The sequence below is a fragment of the Diospyros lotus genome, chromosome 6, assembly GCF_014633365.1.
Source record: "Diospyros lotus cultivar Yz01 chromosome 6, ASM1463336v1, whole genome shotgun sequence".
Taxonomy (NCBI): domain Eukaryota; kingdom Viridiplantae; phylum Streptophyta; class Magnoliopsida; order Ericales; family Ebenaceae; genus Diospyros; species Diospyros lotus.
Window position 1 is genome coordinate 1694722 of NC_068343.1, and position 22072 is coordinate 1716793.

At 34.8% G+C, this 22072-nt stretch overlaps 2 protein-coding genes across 3 annotated transcripts; one reads left to right on the forward strand and one right to left on the reverse strand.

Moving 5' to 3' along the window:
* Positions 1-1712: 1712 nt before the first annotated feature.
* On the reverse strand, positions 1713-12864 carry LOC127803387 (ABC transporter B family member 26, chloroplastic-like). 2 transcript variants are annotated; one of them, XM_052339581.1, is made up of 18 exons: positions 12284-12864; positions 11865-11992; positions 10081-10123; positions 9567-9611; positions 9350-9472; positions 9155-9258; positions 8343-8397; positions 8129-8199; positions 7947-8049; positions 7574-7784; positions 5378-5451; positions 4579-4635; positions 4428-4502; positions 3923-3997; positions 3566-3847; positions 3399-3463; positions 3234-3294; positions 1713-2254 (listed from the first exon to the last, which is right to left on the reverse strand). In XM_052339581.1, exons 1-18 carry the CDS (start codon positions 12728-12730, stop codon positions 2144-2146), a joined length of 2130 nt encoding a protein of 709 aa, XP_052195541.1. In that variant the 5' UTR covers positions 12731-12864; the 3' UTR covers positions 1713-2143. The 2 variants fall into 2 exon arrangements, 1 of the variants encoding a protein (XP_052195541.1); XR_008023516.1 differs by having other exon boundaries at positions 2218-2254; positions 3399-3443.
* Positions 12865-13541: 677 nt separating this feature from the next.
* LOC127803388 (uncharacterized) lies at positions 13542-21017 on the forward strand. The gene is made up of 7 exons (XM_052339582.1): positions 13542-13822; positions 13925-14016; positions 14544-14634; positions 17708-18569; positions 18747-18880; positions 19589-20498; positions 20601-21017. The coding sequence occupies exons 1-6, from the start codon at positions 13737-13739 to the stop codon at positions 20454-20456; spliced, it is 2133 nt and encodes a 710-aa protein (XP_052195542.1). The 5' UTR covers positions 13542-13736; the 3' UTR covers positions 20457-20498; positions 20601-21017.
* The last annotated feature ends 1055 nt before the right edge of the window (positions 21018-22072 follow it).

Sequence of the window (22072 nt, forward strand, 5' to 3'; positions counted from 1 at the left end):
ATGAGTATATTTTAAATAAATTGTATTTATTATATTTTATTTTAAATAAAACATATATTTTTAATTAATAAAATATTAACATCGAACCATTAGCTTCCCCAAACTTTTGTGCCTAAACAAGTTTGATTAAATGATTTAAAATATAATATATTTATTACTAAATAATAAAATTATTTAAATGTTAAAAAAATATAATAAATACATTTTATTTATAAATAAAGTATATTTATTATTATTTAACTATCTTTCTTAAAATAGTAATTAATATTATTCCAATATAATTTAACTTAAATTAAAAAACGTTATCCGTTGAGTTTTCCTATTTAATTAAAATTTATATTATGACTTCCTTTATAATGTATGAAAACACTTCAAAAGTGTCATTTTAATGTTTCTGAAAAGTTTCCAATGCTAAAACACAGAAAAATATGGAAAAAATATTTTTGAGTCATTATTATAATTTTAAAAATATTTTAAAATTATTTTATAATATTAAAAAATATCAAAAACTTATTTATAATTTAAAAATACGTTTTCATTCACAAAAAGATTAAAAATAATTTTTTAATATAATTTATCTAATTAAGTTCTCTTTTTAAATTTATTATTTATGTTTAATTAGTAAACTATCAAGATAAAATTTATATTTATATTTATTTGAATGTATTATAAAATTTATATTTATTTGTATATAAAATAATTATTTTTTATATTAAAAAAATATTTATAAAAAATATTTTTTTTATTTACATTTATTTTTCTTATTTTTTCATTTGTATTTGATACATATCCATTTCCCTTTTCTCACAAAAAAAAAAAAGAAAAAAAAGTTGTTTTACAAAATTCGATGGGCTTACGCTCCCCTTACAGAAAAGGGGCAAAAAAACAAATTTGCCTCTACCCACTGTTGCTCGTCTCATTTCCATGGTCGCCGCCTCACCACTACTCCCGCCTCACCGTCATGCCTCGCCTCCATCGCTTTGTTGCCCTTTCCTCGCCTCTTCGACCGTCGCTGCATCTTCGAGATGTAGCGACGGTCGACGAGGAGAGACGATGGAGGCAAGGCGCGACGACAAGGCGAGAGCAGCAACGAGACGACGGCCATGAAAGAAAGACGAGTAAGCATGAAAAGAGCAATAATGGCCCACTTTGTAAATTTATAAAATGGACGGGGACAAAATTATTTTTTTGCCCCCTTTTAATATGACAATCAGTAAATTTGTCGAACTCTCTAGACTTTTTTCAAAAGAAATGAGAAATACTAACTTGACTATCATTTTGCCCGTTACGAAGGGAATAGAGAAGCTACCGCATGGCACCATGCACCACTTTCCAACAAACATCCTGCGTGGCTGCTAAGTAAGCCATCCACGTGACACTAGACGAGGAGCTTTACGTACAGTCAGAGGATTAAGTTTAAGTTTGTAATGATAACTAAAAGACACGTACCATGGACAGGACCGGAAAACAGGGAGTCGGCCTGAATGCTGAAGATCAATACGAGCCAGAAAGAAACGAGGGAGTCAATGATGAGCCGCCGGCGAAAGGAAGAAGATGGAGCAGAAGACAACAGGCTACAAGGCTAGGAGGAACCCAAACCCAAAGGGCTTCCTCACCAACTGGTTCCCCAGGCGACAAAAAAATAATAAAATAAAAATTGAAGAAAGACAAAATAAATTCAGAATAAAAAAAATTGAAACACGAAGTCAAAAAACACAACCCTGTGATTAATCATATCTCCTAGAATGATAAATTGAAACATTTCAAAAACAACACAACTCTTTAATATGTCTTTTTGTTCCATAACTACTAATTTTTTTAATAAAATAAATTATAATATATATATATATAAAGGGCTAATATGTTGTCTGATGCTAGCGGAAGTGGTGTGTGACCTCCACCACCCCTCTCTCAAATTGTCAGTGTTGGATAATTGTTATATTATCCAACACAAACAACATAATAATTATATATATATATATATCATAAAATTACCATTGTTATTATTATTAGATAATAATATATAACAGCTGACTTCTCCAGCGAAGCCGTGGAGAAGCTCTGATGCGTTCTGTTTCTATGAATTCCATCCTTGGGTTTCTTCTTCACGTTTGCATCCGTTGACGGATGAAAAATTAGCTTCCTAGACGTTGAAATCATCCGCCTGACTTGAGCGTGCCAATGAATCTGTCTTCATTCTTACCAGACGGGCATAGAATCCGTCCTTTGCAAGAAGGTCCCTGTGATTGCCCGTCTGCATAGAACAATCATTAACACACTTCCTAATATTTTAAGATGCATGGTCCTAACAGTTAAAAGCATAAAATTAGTTACAATAAACAATATGAATTATAAACAAGTAATAGTAAGATAAGTTTAGGTTAAATAGCATAAATGATCACTAAGCTACAAAAAGATTAATGAACTTTAATTTATAATCAAAAGATCACCGAATCTTAATTTATACCCAAAAAGTCACTAAACTTCAATTTAGTATATAATTTTATAACTATCGTCAATTGTCGTTAAAAACGACTAACGAGATATTAACGTGACTATCAATATGAACGGTTAAATAGCGAAAATAGTCACTGAACTATACATAAAAGTATAAAAAGGTCATTAAATTTTATATTAAAGTACGAAAACATCAATATTTCGTTGATCTCTTTTAATGACAATTGACAATAGTTATAAAATTATATATTAAATTAAAATTTAGTGACATTTTTAACTACAAATTGAAGTTCAATGATCTTTTTGTACCTTAATGCAAAATTCAGTGACCATTAAACAGATAGGTTTGTCTGGTAATAAGATCAATAAATAAAAGTTCTTGCAATAAGAGCGGATAAAATAGAACAAATATTTAGTAAAAGAAGTGCAAAACACAATAGGATAAGAGATATTTGGGTGTAATATTGCAAATACCAAGAGTGAATCGGTGTGAAATAAGTTTTGGTGATGTATGGATCTGACTAAAATCAAACTTGAGTTGCTGCCGTGGAATGATGAGATTGCCTATTCAGTTGATTAGTCTCAAATTGACAAGATACTACATATCATGAAAAAGGTTCATTTATCCAATGGTTTGAAAGAGAGAATTGCTATTGTTTGAATCTGAAAACACCAAGCTATCTCAAAAATTTGTGGTTGCTATAGGGAAGTGTTCACAACTTCACAAACTGAACTTTCCATCTTTAGAACTCGTAATATGAGGGACAGAACCTTACCTCAATAACTCGACCATTATCCATTACCACGATTCTGTCAGCAGCCTTTATGGTAGACAGCCTGCAATTTGGCGTAGCAGGCACATGATCTCAGAATGAAGTAGGAAACCAAAGTTCTTTCATGAAGTAGGAAAATAAGTCCTCCTATGATGAGAGAAATTTTACCTGTGTGCTATGATGATGACAGTTCTTTTCATTCTAGCGTCATTTCTGAAAGCATGAAGAACCCTCTTAAGCAATACAGCAAAAAACGTATCAGTAGAGATATACGGTAGCCTCTTCAATTAGTTCTCTGTTCCATTATTTATAAGGAGGAAGAAAAAAGTGCTTACAGTAATGTAATATTCATTTTCTGCATCCAGAGCACTGGTGGCTTCATCAAGGATGAGAATAGCAGGGTCTCTGACAACAGCCCTAGCAATAGCAATCCGTTGCTTTTGACCCCCACTGAGCAAGCCATCATGAACAATGGTCTCATAACCATTCGGAAGGGATGAGATAAATTCATGTGCATGGGCTAGCTTTGCAGCCCATTCTACGTCTTCCAGCTTAATGTCCCTTGGGCAACCATAACAGATGTTTGATTTAACATCCGTACGGAGAAGATGAGGTTCCTGTTCAAATAGAAGATTTAGAGAAGATATTCCACTAACTCTAGAGTACTTTCTGCCAGTTATAGTTAGTCTGACCTGTCCAACAAATCCAATTCTGTACCTCAGCCACCTGACGTCCAGCTCTGTAAGAGGAAAACCATCAACAAGTATCTGCAGTTCAGAGGTGATATTGGTGAGACCCATTTAGCAAATATCCACATCATGGTTTTATGGATGTCGTAGATGAAGTTTTGTCATGGATCCTGATGGCTATTCAATTGTTCTGCTGGCTGATGAGGAAGAATCGGATGAAAGGTGGTGTGTTTGACATTAAACAAGCTTTCAGCAGCTTTGACTAGTTTAGTACAGGACTTCAAACATGACAATTGCCTAGGATGGTTGATTACAATGCAAGCATTCAAGAAAGGACTCTGTTGAGTAAACTTTGAATGGTCTTTAGGAAGAAAACCAGTAGCTCCAAACCAAAGTGGTACCAACATATAGTAGCCATAGATTACCGCATAATACAACTGATATTAGCTCCTTCCATGTATTCATTTGTCTAACTCCAAGAGCATGGCTAAGTATCCACATAGCTTACCTGGCCATTAGTTGGCTCATATAGACGAAGCAAAAGATTCACTAGTGTGCTTTTCCCACTACCACTGAGACCAACCTGGGAAGAGAATGCAGTTTGCTATAAAATATTTTGCCCCAGAATGAAACATATGTAAATAAGCAAGTGTACTTACAATCGCCACCATTTCATTAGCCTCCACAGAAATGTTAACATGCTCAAGAACAGGTACCTGTCCAAATATTGGAGATCAAGACCAGTTGAGCACTTCCCTTCAGAAATAAGTGGATCATTCTTATGAACTAGCACAAGAGAGGGAGAGAGGGAGGGAGAAGACACTGAGAGGAATAAAATTTCTGTAAAGGAGCTATAATGGCAAGTGCCCAAAATTAATCATGGTGGTATTTGATGTACTATGTCAACAAGTGTTACTGTAACAAATTATCTAGACAAATCAAACATAAGTGGTGCTATACATTCACTAGAAGTGTAACAAATTCAAATTATACATAACAGTTACATTCACTAGAAGTGTAACAAATTCAAATTATACATAACAGTTTTGTATCACTTTTAAGAAGTTTATTGATATTGAATTTCTTTTACAAGACTGATTGATAATGACTTCTAAAGCAAAACATGAAAGAATTTATTACAATACTTACTGCAGAAATCTAAACTTAAGTTATGTTTCTATGCTTCAACTCTTAACTCTCCTCAAACCAAAGGTGGGCACATGAAATGAATGGACACAAAACCTACAAACTAGTCATCAAACATAGACAAAGGGAAGCAAGCATAGCAATTTTCCCGTAAGGAATTTTTCCATAGTTAAAAAGTTTTATGACAGAGTTTGCATCTGTATCCACAGGATTCACATGGTAAAACATAACAAAAGTGGAGTACTGAAACATTTATACCAACTAGAGGAAATAATATTAACCAGTATAATACTGTTCAAGGATGAGAAGTACCATTAACCTTGAAGGATAGCAAAAGGACACATTTGCAAACTCAATTTTTCCCAACAGCCTCTGCAATTTCTTTCCTATACATAGAAAGATGCATTGTTAGCAGTAGTCATGGAAATTTTGAAGAAAGAGGTTCTTCATCTAGTGCTCCTCATAAAACAACAATTTGCATATTCAGGATAAATTGACAACAGATTCAAGTGTCCTCTATTTTAATCTTGCAAGAACAGAAAACAACTTGGAACAAAAAATAGAAGTACAATCATCCAAACTTCTTATGATGCTATTAAAGTAATTTAAAGCCCACAAGGAAGGCTAAAGAGGATGATTACAATGGTTGAGAGAAGATTCAGAAGGACCATAAAAAAGAACATATAAGGCTTTTATTCTTCATGAAGATTCCATATCAACTTATAGAGATTATGTTAGTGCAGACAAGTGTCTGAGAATGGATTTCATATGATTCTCATGTCCAAGGACATTAACCCACTTTTTTTTTTCAAAGTAATTCCCTTGTTCTTTAGTATAAAATGATTTTTACAAACTAAAAAGTAGTGCATTTTATGCATAAAGTGGAAATTGTTGAGCCAACTTGACATATTTAATTAATTTTGGAGTTTTGATAATTAACAAAAAGACCAATCTTGACTTATGTAAAAATCGTTAACCCCCAATTTTATTTTTTAATATTTTTTATGGCTTTAATTCCTGTAAAGTATTTTTTATTTACTCAAACCATTTTGCAAATATGATTTAATGGAGCAAATTCATTTTTAGCATATTTGGATCATTAGTCAACTAAGCAGAGAGCATTTCTGCATAAGTGTTGTTTTATCTCTTGTAGCGTTAGTCGACTTGGCCGAGAAGTGTTTTTCAATCAGTCGACTAAACCTCCCCATAAGTCGACTCCAGATCCAGCTTAGTCGACTAAAGATTTAGATTAGTCGACTAAAGATTCAGCTTAGTCAACTACTCAAGTCTAACGGGCAAAAAAATTTAAAAGGAAAGCAAATCGCCCTAATGAGTATAAAAATGACTTAAGCAAGGATTGAAGGCTCTCTAATCACATTCTGAAAATTCCAAGAGCCACCAAAAAGAGTTCTCAAAGTCCTCAATGTTTCATCCAAGATCCGCAAGGCTTGTGTGCCCTATTACTCAATCAACAATGAGCCCAAGGTAGTTGGAGGTCGAAGCGCTGAAAATTGATTCATTTTCATCTCCATCAACTGAAGGTATAATTGATTATTATTTTACCGTTGCCTTGTAATATTTTGATTTCGTGGTTTATTTGTGTCCCTATGAGGACGATCTCTATAATCTTTAAACTTATGTGTGGTTTGTTTTCGGTTTCCTAGATCCGGTGAAAATCTAGGTGTTTGTGTGTAGTTTCCAAGGTAAGCTAAGGGAAAACCTTGGTGTTGATTGGTTTAGTGGAACCCCAAGGGTGGTTGAGACCTTGAGAGAGTGAATTAGGTGTTTGTGACACACCGAACCACTATATATCTCTGTGTTCATTATTCATTCTTTATTGCTTTGATATTTGTCTTGTTGATTGCAGTAAGATAGATACAACATAAGATTGAATGAATAATCCCATAAATAATTAAATAAGCAAAAGATTTTTTTTTTATCACTCAATTCACCCCCCCCCCCCCCCCCCCTTGAGTGGCCATTACCTAAGGGACCAACAAAAACCTTGTGCATAATTACGTAGCAAACCAAATTAATAATATTCACTTGTCAGGTGAAAGCCCAAGTAGATATATCTGACAAATAAGCCAGAATCCCACCTAATCACAAATTATTGGAAGTCAATGTAACATAGGCTAGAGAAGAGAAGTGTCAAAATAAACCATTTAACAAGCAAAGCATTTAGAAATTTTTACTATGATTATTAGACAGCACAGCTGCAAAATACATCAGGTTTGCATTTATCATCCATTATTCAAATGGGTCAGCCACAAAGAGCAAAGACAGCATAAAATAGCTTTTATTGTTCAGGTCATTCAGAATGGAATCCCATTTACTATTAGGATGGCATGTGAGCAATACATATAGATTTTATAGTGCTGAAAATTCTTATGCACTTCCTATAACAAATAAAAGGGTATAAGGCACAATTAAGGGACATTAATCATTTAGTTCAACAGAATATCAAAACCCAATGAGCCTCGCAAGAATAAGAAAAAAGGTTCTTGCCTTCTGATAAGAATTGGTCACTCTGTGTGAGAGCCATTAACTGGAATACCTTTTCACTTGCTCCAACAGACTGAAACAGTGATATTAAACTGTTTTCCACTCTACAAGCTGCATAAATCAACCATTCACAGTATAATACATACTTCATAATTTCCTCAGCTGATACATGACCAGTCAGAATAGACATTCCTCCTAATAAGACAGCAATGACCTACAAAAATAAATTAATCGAAAATAAAATTAAAAATTAATCTTCATATATGCAAATACAACCCTCCCCCAATCCTCGCAAAGCGGGGAGCTTCATGCACGGGGGATGCCCATTTTTAGTTAAGAGTCAGTTTATCATTTAAACCATTGAAAATAGAAGAACCTGTGTTGAGCGGTACAAGGTACTGAAACTCAGAGTCCAAAATCCATAAGCAATACTTTCCCTAACATTTATAAAATTTAATTTTTCCAGCCATCGCTCGTACCTACAAGCATATAGGATACATGTTATAAGACTCCCACTATGGAAGTACTAAACAGAAAATTTCCAGTTAGAATTATTGCCTTCTGCATTCTTCTGCTTCTGTTCCATAAGCTCTAACAGTCCTCACCAATGAAAAAGTCTCTTGAGCAACCTAAAGTTCAGAAAATATAGAACAGATAAAAAACAAATTGTTCAAAAACAGATAATAGTACTAAAAAGAAAGAAGAAAAAGGATTGAAGTTGTTAAAGATACGTAATTATAGGAAATAATGAAAATATAATGTATCATTTTACTTCGTTTGCACTGGCACTGCAATCTTGGATAAGTTTAGCTGCTTTCTTTCGGTACCTATCCAAAACAAAGGGGTTTCAATAACACTTTGCAGAAAACCATAAACATAGACACAACACTTCATGATTAGAATGACAAAACTTAAAAAGCAACTAGAAGCAATCATGTTTGGTTGCATGCAGATTCATTATTGTACTGATGTTTTGGGTAGGCAGTCACAACAGTTAATCCATTTCACCAGTGAAAGAAGTTTGATAGTTTGATAGGCATATGCCTCTCTGAGAGCTTACACTTCATAGAATGTTCCAAAACAAAAAGAAAACTGGTAAGTAAAATGCATCAAAAGCTTAAAGATACAACTAACTTTGTGCAAAACAAGAAAGGTATCCACACTTTATTATAATAGCAAGGCAATCTAAATAAGAATAAAGGACATGTGCAGTAGACAGTCTGACCCTAGTCATGGTTTAACCCAAAGTTGTAATGAGAGTTCTAAAGCAGATAATAAAGTCTAGAATGATGCCTCAGTCATACAGTTGATCTCAGATTTTTGCTACATTGAGGTATATACAGATTCTTAGACATCAAAATCCATGTAAGATTCTAACTTATTTTTCAGAACACACAAATTAACCAAGAAAAGGTCATATCAAATTAACTTGCAGCAAGAACCACATATTCTTGTAGGGCCGGGGGGGGGGGGGGGGGGGTATTAATGACACCAAGTGCACAATGATATTGAAAAATCAACTGCTTTATCTGAAAATTACACTTAAATACAAAAGAAGAGGAAAATGATACAAAAAGTGCTCACTGGCCATAAACTAGAAAGATCATGGATAGAACTGAGCATAGGACCAAGGATGACAATGCTAGAGGCCAAGATAAAGTCAGCAAATTGATCAATGCACCCGTGCCCTGAGAGTAATAGTTCAACTTCAGATGAGAACCAAATCTGAAAGTGAATGGCAATCCAGGGAAAGAAAATAGTTAAAATTTGACTGGCAACCTGAAGAACATTACGCGCTATCAAATGTATATCATTTCCAATAATATGAGACAATCTTTGACAATCTGCTCCAAGCCTATTAGTCAAATTACCAACTGTTTCTGTATCAAAAAATGATACATCCTACATAAAAGGGAAGAACGCCGTTAGGGGCCCAGCAATATAACCAAAAATACAGCATAATCATACAACTGACTAGGAAAGTTGCACAAAAGACCTGGAAAATAAGAGCTGCCAACAGAGTTCCCCTCAGACGCTTGAGCTGCAAAACATTATAAGGAGCCAAGGAGGACCAGCTGATGTCAAGTTGCTTTACCAAAAATGAAGGAAGGATAATGTACAGAAGAAGGAAAATGTTGTGCATTAATAAGGTATCAAAAACAAAAGGAAATAATTGACTAATCAAATATTAATTAAATGAAAAGGCCAATTGTGGTTAATCAGACAAACTAACATCTGTGATTGCAAGTCATGATAGATGGGTCAAACTAACATCTGAACGATAAGAATGTTCGGAAATTATTAGGTGATTAAATTGGACCTAGTAAACAAAAGGTTCTTTTAAGGAAAAGAACATAAGTACTCAATGTAATGGGGATTAATGCTTAAAGACTTAAGTTATAAATTGAGTACAAGGAAGATATTAAACAAAATTACCCAACAATTTTCAAAAGTATCAGAAAATTCAGGTGGAGACATGAATGAATCCTTGAACGCTGAGGGAGACTCACCAGGATCATATTTGTCATTGCGAAGAAGCCACTTCTTATTCCACTGAAACACATATGGCATCACACAAAACTCAATCAATACTAATCAAAGATGTCTAACTTCAAGACCATCTATTTTGAACTTAAAAAATACTTAGCAATAACAAAAAATTATATCTTACAAATAATTATGTTTGCATGTTTACAGGTCTCCAACTCCAAATACATGCTCTACAAGCATGCTGACCTTCCCATGCCTGACATGACCTCTTCTATAAGTGTTAAATTCTATAACGGATCCAACTTCACATTTCACTATATTCTCTCTCTCTCTCTCTCTCTGAGTGTAAAGGGCTGGAGTCCATTAGCTTTTTATAAAATTGTGCACAATCTGCTTATATTTTGAGGTAATATTCTGACCATGTGAAACTTCCATTGGAAAAGTACCAGTTTTATGCAATGTCTAGAGTTTTCACTATCTTGAAAAAATATACAACTTCCTGTTATGTGTTTGGGAGAGATTTAGTAATGAAGTTGAATGGAATGGAAATAAAAGAAATGGAATGGAAGATTATTTCTCTTTGTTTGGGAGAGAATAGGATAAAAAGTAATGGAATCGGATGGAAATAATGGATTGATGAGTCTATTTCCATCCAATCTCCTCCAATTTGGAGGAGACAAAAAATGCTCATTTGAAGGAGATTGGATGGAAAAGGGTTCCATAAATATCTTTCCGTTCCATTATTAATTGGCCTTCCAAACAAAGAAAATATGTCTCCATCCAATGCCATTATTTTCTATGATGCAGACACTAATCAAGACCCGATCCAAGCCAAGACCGAACCGACCACACCAGAATGGTAGCACCAAAACAATATTTTAATACTTCATATGTTTTAGGATTCTACTTGATTTAGGATTCTATTTCATGTTTGATTAGGATTTTAGTTAAATTTTATTTACAAATATTAAATGAATTTGGATTAGTCAAATACTATAAATATGCCTAAAATCTAGAGTTTGTAATCAAATTTTTCTCAATCAAATTTCAGTAACTTATTTGGGTTTTCTTAGCAAAAAAGTCTTGTTTTTGCGTCTTGTTGAAAGCCAAACTTTGGCCATTGAAGTTTGCTCTTTCAATGATTTATTTTGGTGTGTTTTTTTACGCACGTGCTACATGTTGTGTCATTCTACCTTCCCAAACACACTTGTGACCTTGAAGAATAAATGCATAAATTACATGAAATGACACTAAGAGCAAAAGTCCTTTAACAATTAACAGGATGGTTGTCGATATCTTTAACATTTGAAGATGAAGATTGCACGACAAAACACAAAGGCAGTCAAACAAAAACACTGGACATTTTATGTGGCTTGCCAGCTTTTGCCTTCATCCAGCACTACACAGGAAAAAAGGCATGCAAATAACGTATTATAAAGATAACCCCTAACTGCCTGCTATAAATATGTATAGTACTGAAATCAAACTTAACCAAAACAATCTCCTGGATTTATTCATGCGTACTATATAGAATTACAGTTCAAGTATACCATGGAGAAAGGATTTCTCTTATGCTCAAATGAAACTAACTTCCAAGGCCATCATTGTCAAAAGACTTGCATTCTTAGAAAGGATAAGTAAACAGATGCCAAGAGTCACATTTGAAGTGTGTGTGTGTGTGTGTGTGTGGTGGGGGGGAATTTAAATGTACCAATTACATAGACATAGTGATGAAGATGACATCATTTCAAATTAAACTAGTTTTGATGATAACATCAGGCAGGATAAAGGAAGCAAAAGATACCTGCATATGCCTGTAGCAACACACAGAAGAAGCAAGAGCTGTGAGTTTCTATAGAACACTGCAGTCTTCCCACTCTGTGCAGAAAAGACAGATGCTGCCACTATATTGGGTATTGAGATCTCTGAAAGCTGCACAAACAAGGTTAACGACATGGAAAACCAAGAAAAATGATTTAGGGGCATAGGAATTTGCACAAAATAGCAATCCAACTCAAACTTTAAACTTTTAATTAACTTTGAAAATGATATATCTTGAGCATTATTTAATTAGGTAGAGCGATAAGGAATAGCCGTTCTATTGAAATAATGGAAATAGGTTTGCATTTGATCAACACCCTTTAATCCAAAGCATCCAGATACTTTCTAATACAAAAGCGCTTCGACGTTGATTTAGATTCAGATTTCTATAGGCAAGTATACCGCAGCAATAACAAGCGAAGCGAATGCGACGCAAATAACCCATCCATCGTCTGAAACCAACACCCATATGCGACGAAGAGCAAGAAAAACGGTTACTGGCTTCGCTGCTTTCGTCTTTTCTCCTTCCTCAGTCAAAGCACTCAAGCTCCACCAACTTCCACCCGGCAAGATTGACCGTATAGAAACAACCCCTTTTCCACGATTATCTAACAACTCAAACTCTGAATTCTCCGCTTCTTCTCGCCCACGCTTTGCTCTATTCGACGCCGAATTCGAATTGCAAAAACATCTACATATGATGCTCGTGGGCTTGATTGACTTCCGAAATTGAAGTTCGGTGTTGATTACGAAACTTGATGGCGTCTTATTTCGAAAGACCCATAGAGGTTTACCGTAATCACGACGGTGATACGTCTGATAGTGAAGATGAAACTGAGGTATGGCCATGGAAGAATTCGGCCGACTAGATTGCGACGGCAATGGGCGCAGCCATAGCTTCACCACCTATTTGTTTGAATGCCGCTGAAGGTGCGTTTTCTCTCCCCGAACTTGCACTTGCAGGACGACTGGCCGAGTTCACCCTCACTGGCGTAACATATGGGATGAATTCATAATTAACCAATAGTGGAAATTGAGCGATAAAATTTATTTATTTAAATTTATCCCGTTAAATTTATTTAAAATTAATAATAAAATTTGAATGAATTTAATTTTGAACTTATAATTTTTTACTTGTAAATATGTTATGATTTAGAGAGGAGAGTTACCAATTATAAATTTTAGGATGGATTGTATTTATTTTTAAATTAGATTATTATTAATTTTATTTCTTACATTAAAAGTTTAGATCATAACAATTCAAATCCATTCCTACTGTTTATGAGCTTTTAATTTAATATATTTATAAGTCTTTAATTAAATTTATTAATATTTATAAGTTTTTAATCAAATATATTTATAGTTTTAATGAGACAGTATTTTTTGAGCTCAAAATTAAATTTTAAAATTGAGCTTAATTTTAATTTATTTATCTTAATAAATAAATTCAAATAATTTTTTTATAGTGACGAACATTGAATTTTTCGCGAACAGCTTGATTCATCTGACGTTAGAGAAAAATATTATTTCATATTATAATGATATATATTAATAAAATATCATATCATATTACTGTTATGAGTTAACTAATCATTTTTTATAGAAAATTTTGTGCAAGAGTATTGTTTTTTATTGATATTTACGATAATGTCCCGGACGAGAAGCCCTATCTCGGCGGTGCCGGAGAGATGCATTTGAAATGTCCTTTCCCTTCTGTGTCCCTTCTTCCCACGACGCCGTTTCAGCGACTGACAATGGATCGCCGGAGTAAAGCTCACGTGTAGATCGATGTGGAAGAACAGTTGAAGAGCTCGTTGCCGATTACTGGATTGCTGCGAGTTTGCTAGCGGTAACGATGGTGGAAAGCGAGCCGCCTAAACCGAAGCCTCGGCCAATAGTTCGTATTGGGATCTTCCTCATCTCTCACAGCCTTCTCGTCAGGTATTCTTCTTCCACACACGCATCCATCGATTTTGAGTTCGAAAATCGGAATGGAGTGTGATGATGCAGAGTGATTAATAAGTAATTCGTATCGCGTTTCAGTGTCGTTTGCTGTACTGGCGGGGTTTTGGCTCTTTTGCTGTTACCTGTTCTCGCCAAAAATACTTACATCTCGGAAAATGCCTTGATGCCTGGTTAGTGAACTTCTATTTGAGCTGTCACTTCATAATAGTTCCCCTCTTCGATGTGGCAAGATAATTGATTCCTCAGTAACAATTAGAACATAAGTCGATGTTTTTTGTTAGATGTCGAAACATACGGAATTGTAATTCCGATATAGCAGTGGTCTATACTGGTGAAAATGTGGTAAGATTGTGGTTTATGGCACGGAAAACGGAGGGAAAAAATGAAGCCAAGTGGGAGTAGGTCAGATTTAAGGCTCTTCACGATTGAGTTTGTGAGCTGAGCCATTGATTTTGGGGGCGAACCAAATGGTCAAGATATTTGCTGAAAAAAAGGAAGTCATATGAATATGTAAATTGTGATGTTGATTTCTGCATTGGGGGATTATGCTGAAATTCTTAAACTGAAGCTCATAATTTCCTGTATATTAGCTTGATTACAAAATTGTGCACCTCGCACTGACTGCCTTTTTAGATTATTAGATATGATATGTCTACCGAAGCTACCTTTTGATGATGCTAAAACTCACATGGCACAGGTTCCGCTCACCCCATGCTTTCCTCTCAGGATGTGTCAGAGGCAAATAATTTAGTAATGAAACTAACCAATTTGAAAACAGGCAATGGCAGGTATATACTTTGTTCATTAAATGTTTTATTGTTTTCCCTTTCTATGAATCATGTACACATTGCATATTTTTTCTTCTGGCATGTTTTTGATCATGCCACTTGCTCAGCTTGTCTATCCCCAAGTGCATATTGTGTTTTTATGATGCTTTGTCCAAGTTACACTCCATTAGTTATTCTGAACCGGGTATCAGACATTAATATGTATGATTATATGCCCCATCAAACTCAAGATTGTTGAAATCTTTGTTTCCTGCTAGGTTGGAGTAGCATTTAGACAATCTGAAAACACCTTGTTAGTTTGGAAACATGAACCTCTTGCTTCCTTGAAAGAATAGGGATTCAAATAACACGAGGAAGGACTCAAAAGTTCGGAAAATCATAACAATTAGTAACATGTTGTAATGATTAACTCTCATTATCATCATCACAAACATTAATCCCATTAGGTGGAGATAGCCACATGAACTCTAGCTCTCGGAACATCTCTATCCATGACCATCTCTATCCCAAGGCTTAATTTTACTAGGTGCTAGATCTCCAACCATCTCTGTCAATGGCAATATCCTTTGCAAGAAAATTAGGGGCTTTTTGGTTGTTGTGGAGAATGATTTATAGTTTTCTAACTCCAATTTTCAATAAAATCTAAGGTTTTCATTTTCTATAGAAATTTGGAGAATGCATTCAAATGTTAGAAATACAAAAACTAATTTCCAATCTAGAAAATTAGAATATATGTTCAAAAAGAGAGGGATGTTTTATTTTTATTTTTTTTATGCAACTTGTGTCAGAGAATTAGATGAAGATGATTTCTGGAAACTTTTTGGAAAACTGAGTTTTCCAAATCTCTAAATTAACAAGGAAAAGTTAGAAAACTAATTTTAGTAGTTTTCCAAGTTTAGTTCACTTTTGGAAAACGAATCTCCATTTTCCATTTAGAAATTTTTTGCATTTGAATAAGTTTTCTAGTTTCTTATTTTCCTATTTTCCTTGAAGTAATTTTCTGGAAAACTTGGGCAATTTTCCACAACTGAATAGCCCCTTACATTCTATGTCATGTATAAGGCTTTTCCATGAAGTTTTATTTGGTATTCCTCTTCTATTTCTGCTACAAATTTCTTCTATTTCATCCATTCATCTCTCGCAAGTGCTTCTATCACTCTCATTCTCACATAATTGATTCATCTTGATCACGACTCTCTCATCTTAATTTTAATAGATGCCATTTTGACCTTATTACATATAACCTTGTTCCTTATTTTGCCCTTTTATTTTTGTATGGTTGCACACACCCACTGTAAATTTTACACATGTTAGCACCGTCTAACATTCTAAATTATACAACAAAGATAGTCTTATAGCCATTCAATAAAATTTTCCTTTTAGCTTTAAATGAATTTTACAATTGCATAAAATGTTGGATGCACTTTTTTACTTTAAATTTGACCAGAACATCATCCATATAATTTCATTTCCTTATATTTTTACTAAATTTATATTTCACATATTCGGTTTTAGACCTACTCAACTTGAAATATTTGTATTCTAAGGGTTTTTTTTTTTTTAATAATTTGAGCTTGTTTTTCATTTTTTTTGGGTCTTATCCATGAAGATAATATTGTCTGCAAATAATATACAGCAAGGTCTCCTTTCTTAGATGCACTATGTGAGTGCATCCATCACAAGAGCAAAGTGGTGGGTCATTGCAAATCCTTAATGCAACTGAAATATAATTGAAAAAGTTCAATATCTCATTCACAAGTCTTAATATATGTTGTTCTTTGATGCCACACGTCTTTATTAACTTGTATATAAGCAATCCATATAATTTCTTCTAGAAAGTTCTTTACAAAGCATTTTTTTTTTTTTTTTTGGAATTCTATCAGACTTTTTCTCTAGTCTGTAAACACCATATGCAAATCTTTTTGCTCGTCTTTTGGACTTTTCTATCAAATGCTTCAATAAGTAGATTGCTTTCATTATTAACTTACTAGGCGCAAAATCAAATTGGTTTTTAAAGGCCTTTGTTTTTCTTCTCAACCTTTTCTCAATCACCCCTTTCTCAATGTTTCATAATATCACTCATTAGCTTAATCTTCTATAATTTCTACAACTCTAAACATCTCCTTTGTTTTTGTAAATGGGTACTATAATGCTCTTTCACTACTGGTTGCACATCATCTTTGATTTGATGATTTGTGTGCTAATTGTCTTTTTCCTAATGCAACCCTCACTCTTAATCTAGATTTGGGATTGGCTACTGTAAGAAATAATACCTTCAACACCAGAACTGTTGAGGGGATTTCTCTTCACAGTAGTTAATTCCCCATCTGCTTCCTTTTTTTTTTTTTCTTTTTGGAGCATATCATGTTTCATCTATCCTTATTGAAATGGAAAAGATCTACTGTCAGGTTTTTGTATATTATTGTTTTGCAGTTTTAATTTAGAGTTGCCTAATAAAATGAGAAATTCTTAGCCATGTCCATGAAATTTTATTTATCAGTTCATGTAAGTGATCAGTTTGACCTCTGTTTTCATCATGCCCATATGGACTGTAAGGTTGCTGACATACTCTACCAGAAGGCTTTGGATTGCTATTGCTGTTAGAACCTGTTTAAGGTGTTTGACATCTCTCCAGTTTGTTGTCTTGATGACTTTAAACTATAAATAACCAATGATTGAACTGAATATTGAAACACAGTCATCCTTGCATGTTGAAACCTCATCATCTCTCCACTTTGACACTATTGAATAATTGGTTGGAACTTTAAAACTCTGTACTATTTTCAACAAATTGGAAGTTGCAATGTCAATGGGACTGGACAAATTTTCTTGGTATAACAATTTAGTTGTTTTCAAGCTCATATTTTCAATTCACCTGGTTGTATTTTGTTTCATCTCTTTGCTTTTTGTTGTTTTGTTTACTGTTCAATTCACAGTTCTATATGGAACTGGGTATCCATACCTTTTCTTAATTTATTTATTTTTTATTTTTTGAGAATTTTTTACCTTAATACATTTTCTGTTTTCGTTTATTTTTTCTCAAGTCTTCTCTTTATCCATATTGAAATTGCAGATTAATCCCAGGCCTGATAGCACAGCACATGACAGACTTAGGTGCGGAAGTTAGTTATCACAAGTTCCAGCCTCGACTAAATAAGTTTCATCCACTGCACTTTTTTTCTGGTCCTGATCGTGGAATTATTCAAGAAAACAACAGTTGTTCATCATACGGAATTAATGTGGTTGGAATTATTAGAGCTCCACGTGGTGATGGAAAGGAAGCTATTGTCTTGGTGACACCTTTCAATTCTGTGAAGATCTCACATGGTGAAGGTTTGTCATTAGGCATTGCATCCTCAGTGTTATCTTTACTCACCCGAGTTAGTTGGCTAGCCAAGGATATTATATGGGTTGCTGCAGATTCACAGCATGGAGAATATGCCTCAGTTTCTGCTTGGCTGAGAGATTATCACACACCTTCATTTGGTGGTTTGGCAAGACTGAATGCTGAAACCTGTCAGGAGAGCACTACCATCTATGAGTTGCAAAAGAACATTGTTACAGGAGCAGAAGTATCTGATGTGTTCAGACGTGCAGGGACCATGGCTGCTGCTCTTGTCATTAAAGTTACCAATAGCAATGAACAAGTTGAGCAAGACAGTCTTAGCATTTATGCTGAGGCATCCAACGGGCAGATGCCAAATCTTGACCTCATTAATGTTGTCAACTATTTGGCTGTACATAGGCAGGGATTGCATGTACAGGTGGAGAAACTGTGGTCTTTGCTCAACTCTATCTGGCTTAAGGCTCTAGGTGAAACATTTGAGTCACTGGGTAAATTTACTAGAAGCTTAAATCCCCAGTGGAAATTTGGTATCCCTGTTGCAGATTATATTGAAGGCACAGCTACACTTGCCAGTTCTTTATATCGCCAGGTAAGTGGTTGTATTTGTTGTTATTAAGAGAGTATTGATTGAGATAGGAAGCTTTTGTATCTTTCAAAGCCCCAAAAGTGGGACATAAATGGGTTTTCTTTTGTTCTTTCTCCATCTTTTTCTTCACTGCATATCGAGGAATTTGTTAATCCTTGAATTCATGTATCCTGCTGGTAGGCATTAGGTGTTCCTACTGGTCCCCACGGTGCTTTCCGTGATTATCAAGTTGATGCAATTACTCTGGAGATTTCACCCAAAGCTTCTTCAATCAAAAAGGGGAGGCAAAATGAGTTTCTTCTGCGGGGTGGGAGGTCAGTTCTCTGTTCTGTTTATTTGTTTATGAACTTTCTCTTTGGGTGGGGTTTGAATTGCTTGGAAGTTATGGGACTGTCTTAAATATCTGGACTTCCACCATTAGTTCCATCAATATTTTGGTGTGAGTTATATATATATAAGGGCTGCAGAGGACTCTTTTATTTTTATTTTTGGACTAAAGGAGGTCTGATGCATAGTGGAGTATAGCACGGCTCTGTTTAAGGATCAAGAATTTTGTTGGGGGAACTTCCTTAAATTAGGGAGGAGTTGAAGTAAATTTTCTTGAACTTATTTTTTGGGGCCAATATTTGGTTCATTCAAGAAATATTCAAAACGCTATAGGTAAAATAAAAAATTTTAATACCTTGTCAGGTTGGCCCCTGCCTGTCTTGCCTAGTTCTGCTATTGGCACCTGTATTCTGCTTATTATTTAGCCGGTCTCTTTTAAGTTGTTTGGCTATTCCTCTTGCCTTGTTTTAGGATGTGGTAGTGTCCTTATTTCACAATGGTTCTTTTTCTTGAGTTTTGTTTCCTTGTTATCAGATATCTTGTACATTTTTTGTATTCTCTGAGAAGCCCCTAAAATGCCATTCAGTTTCTGAGGGCAATTGTCCGGGAAAAATGCTCCCTTTCTTGTGAGAATGTTTTACTACAATCTCTTTCCTCGCGGTTCCTAGTTTTTGTTTTTTTGGTTTCCATTGCAGGTTGGTTGAAGGAGTGATAAGGTCGGTAAATAACCTTCTTGAAAAGTTTCACCAGTCATTCTTCTTATACCTTTTAACATCTCCAAGTAAGTTTGTGTCAGTTGGAGTGTACATGATTGCTTTCGCACTGCTTGTTGCTCCCCTTCCTATGCTTGCGGCCTCTCTGTATATTGATGCTAATCAGGCATTGAGTTCAGAAAAAGGCACGGTTACTTCATCAGCCTCTGTTGATTCTCCTACCTTTACTTTTAAATCGTGGAAATGGCTCCATGCAGCAAAAACAATGATTGTGGTTCACGTATGGAGTGTGATCATTACATTACTTCCTTATTTCATCAGTGAAATACCAAATTCCCCACCAATAAATAACCTTTCAATCTGGGTTCTACTTTCGGGTTTCAGTCTTCTAGCCTTGCACATGATCTTGGGTTCCTCCTTTTCACTTACCAGGGCTTCTCAAATTCAAGAAAAGGAATGGGTTATCTTGAAATCTGTGACAATTTCTGCTGCCTTTGTTGGTCTTTGTCTAATGTCGGTTATCAATTTTGCCACTGCTGAAATTGGTTCCCTGCTGATTGTTCCAATGTGCTTGATGGCTTTGCCCTTTAAGTTAGAAGTCAAAACTCGGTCAGTGAGGTCCATCTCCAAGGCAGCTTGCAACCTGGTGTTGGTATTCATAGGGTTTCCTCCCATTGCATATGTCGTCTCGAGAGGTCTCTTTGAGGGCTTTGGCAGTGTTAATGTTGGCGACTTCTGGACTTGGATGGAGTCCCTTTGGGTGTGGAGCAGCGCCACTTACCTTTATGTCACGATGGTTCACCTTCCTTGCTGGGTATTGTGCGTTTACATTTTACTACACCACTGTTAACTCATCTCAGTTCGACCTCGCATCATTGCTTCAGTATTACAGGTCAGTGGCAAGCTTTGTGAGCTAATCAACGTTATCCGTATCCTCTCTTCCTTACTAAATCAACTCAATCTTGACATGCTTAACTTTGGCTCGTCTTTTCAGCTATATATGATGTTTCACCCGCGAGATCTGTGAAAAATACACCCACTCTGTATGACAAGCTTATAGGATGTGAGATTGGAAGTTACTCGTTAGCTCCTAGAGACCCATCAATCTGACTTGATCGGCCGACCTAACAAATGATTATAGAATAGAGCAACGGTGGGCATGCCAATCAGTGAGCTCAAAGGCACATTTCAACAGTGTATCACCTGCCCAATTGCTTACTCGTAGTCAAGACATGGATGGAGCCTATTACCTGCATAGAGGCTTCCTTGATTGAAGAGAGTGAATGAAACGAAGCACGGTTTGGATTCCTTCTCGTTCTCTATTCGTATCAGTAAAGGTAAACATGCTAGTTCTTGTTGTGTGGTATGGATTCTCTTTGCTTCGAACCAATATTAAGAAGAGAGTTGTTTACCCTTTTAGCCTTCTTTTAACCAATATATTCTGGCTGCACTGAAAAAGCAAGGAACCTGCAAGTCCGCTGCAACATCATATATATTCCATCTTTTCTTTTTTTAAAAGTGGAAATAGCAATTTTTATATAAAATGATATAGCTTCTTAAAAATTACATAATTTATGTACATGTCTATTACAAGTATGTAATTTTGTTTTAATAAAATTGCTAATTCCAGAAGTTGCGTGATTCTCGTGTTCACTTATTTTTCTTTTCAAATGAACGGACGAAAAAGAATTGGGAATAAAGAGAACGGGAATGTTAATCGAGCATTTAAGGGTGATATTTAGTGCGATTTGTTATTAATTTATTATATAGTTATATTAATTAATTATATAATATATTAATATAAAAATATCACAATCAAATATTATTTTAAATGTTGAAATAAAGCCATCAAATGATACGCAGGCACAAGTGCATTGTGACAGTTTTTTGGTGTCCTCCTCAACTCTTTTTCTCTTTTGGCCACGTCTTCGCCCTTTTTGATGTCTCATTATGTCTCTTCTAGTTGGGTTGCATAGCCCAATTGAGTTAGACGGATCATTGATGTGTTCGAGTCAATGATTATCTTACTATATAAAGGGATTAAAAGACAAGAGAAACGAAAGAGAGACGAAGAGAGTCGAGAAAATGTTAAAAAATTGTCATATCAAAGTATGTATATTATTAGCCAAGTGTTTAAATAAATGATTGATCAATTTAAAAACATATTTAAAATTATGAAAAATTTAAAGTTTTACAAAAAAAAAAACTAAAAATAAAAATTTAGAAGTATAAATATATTTTTAATCTAAGTTTAGAGATGCATTAGAAATTATGAAAAATTTAAAATTTATAATAAAAGGACAAATTTAGGGACGTATGCTTTCGTCTTGAAATAATATTTTCGGAATAAAGAGAAACAGAGTCGAGATTTGAGAAGGAACGGAGAGCAATAAAGAGGCAAGGGAGCTCCCTACAGAGCAGGAAACGAACAAGACCACGATTTATCGCAAGACTCAATTATTAAAG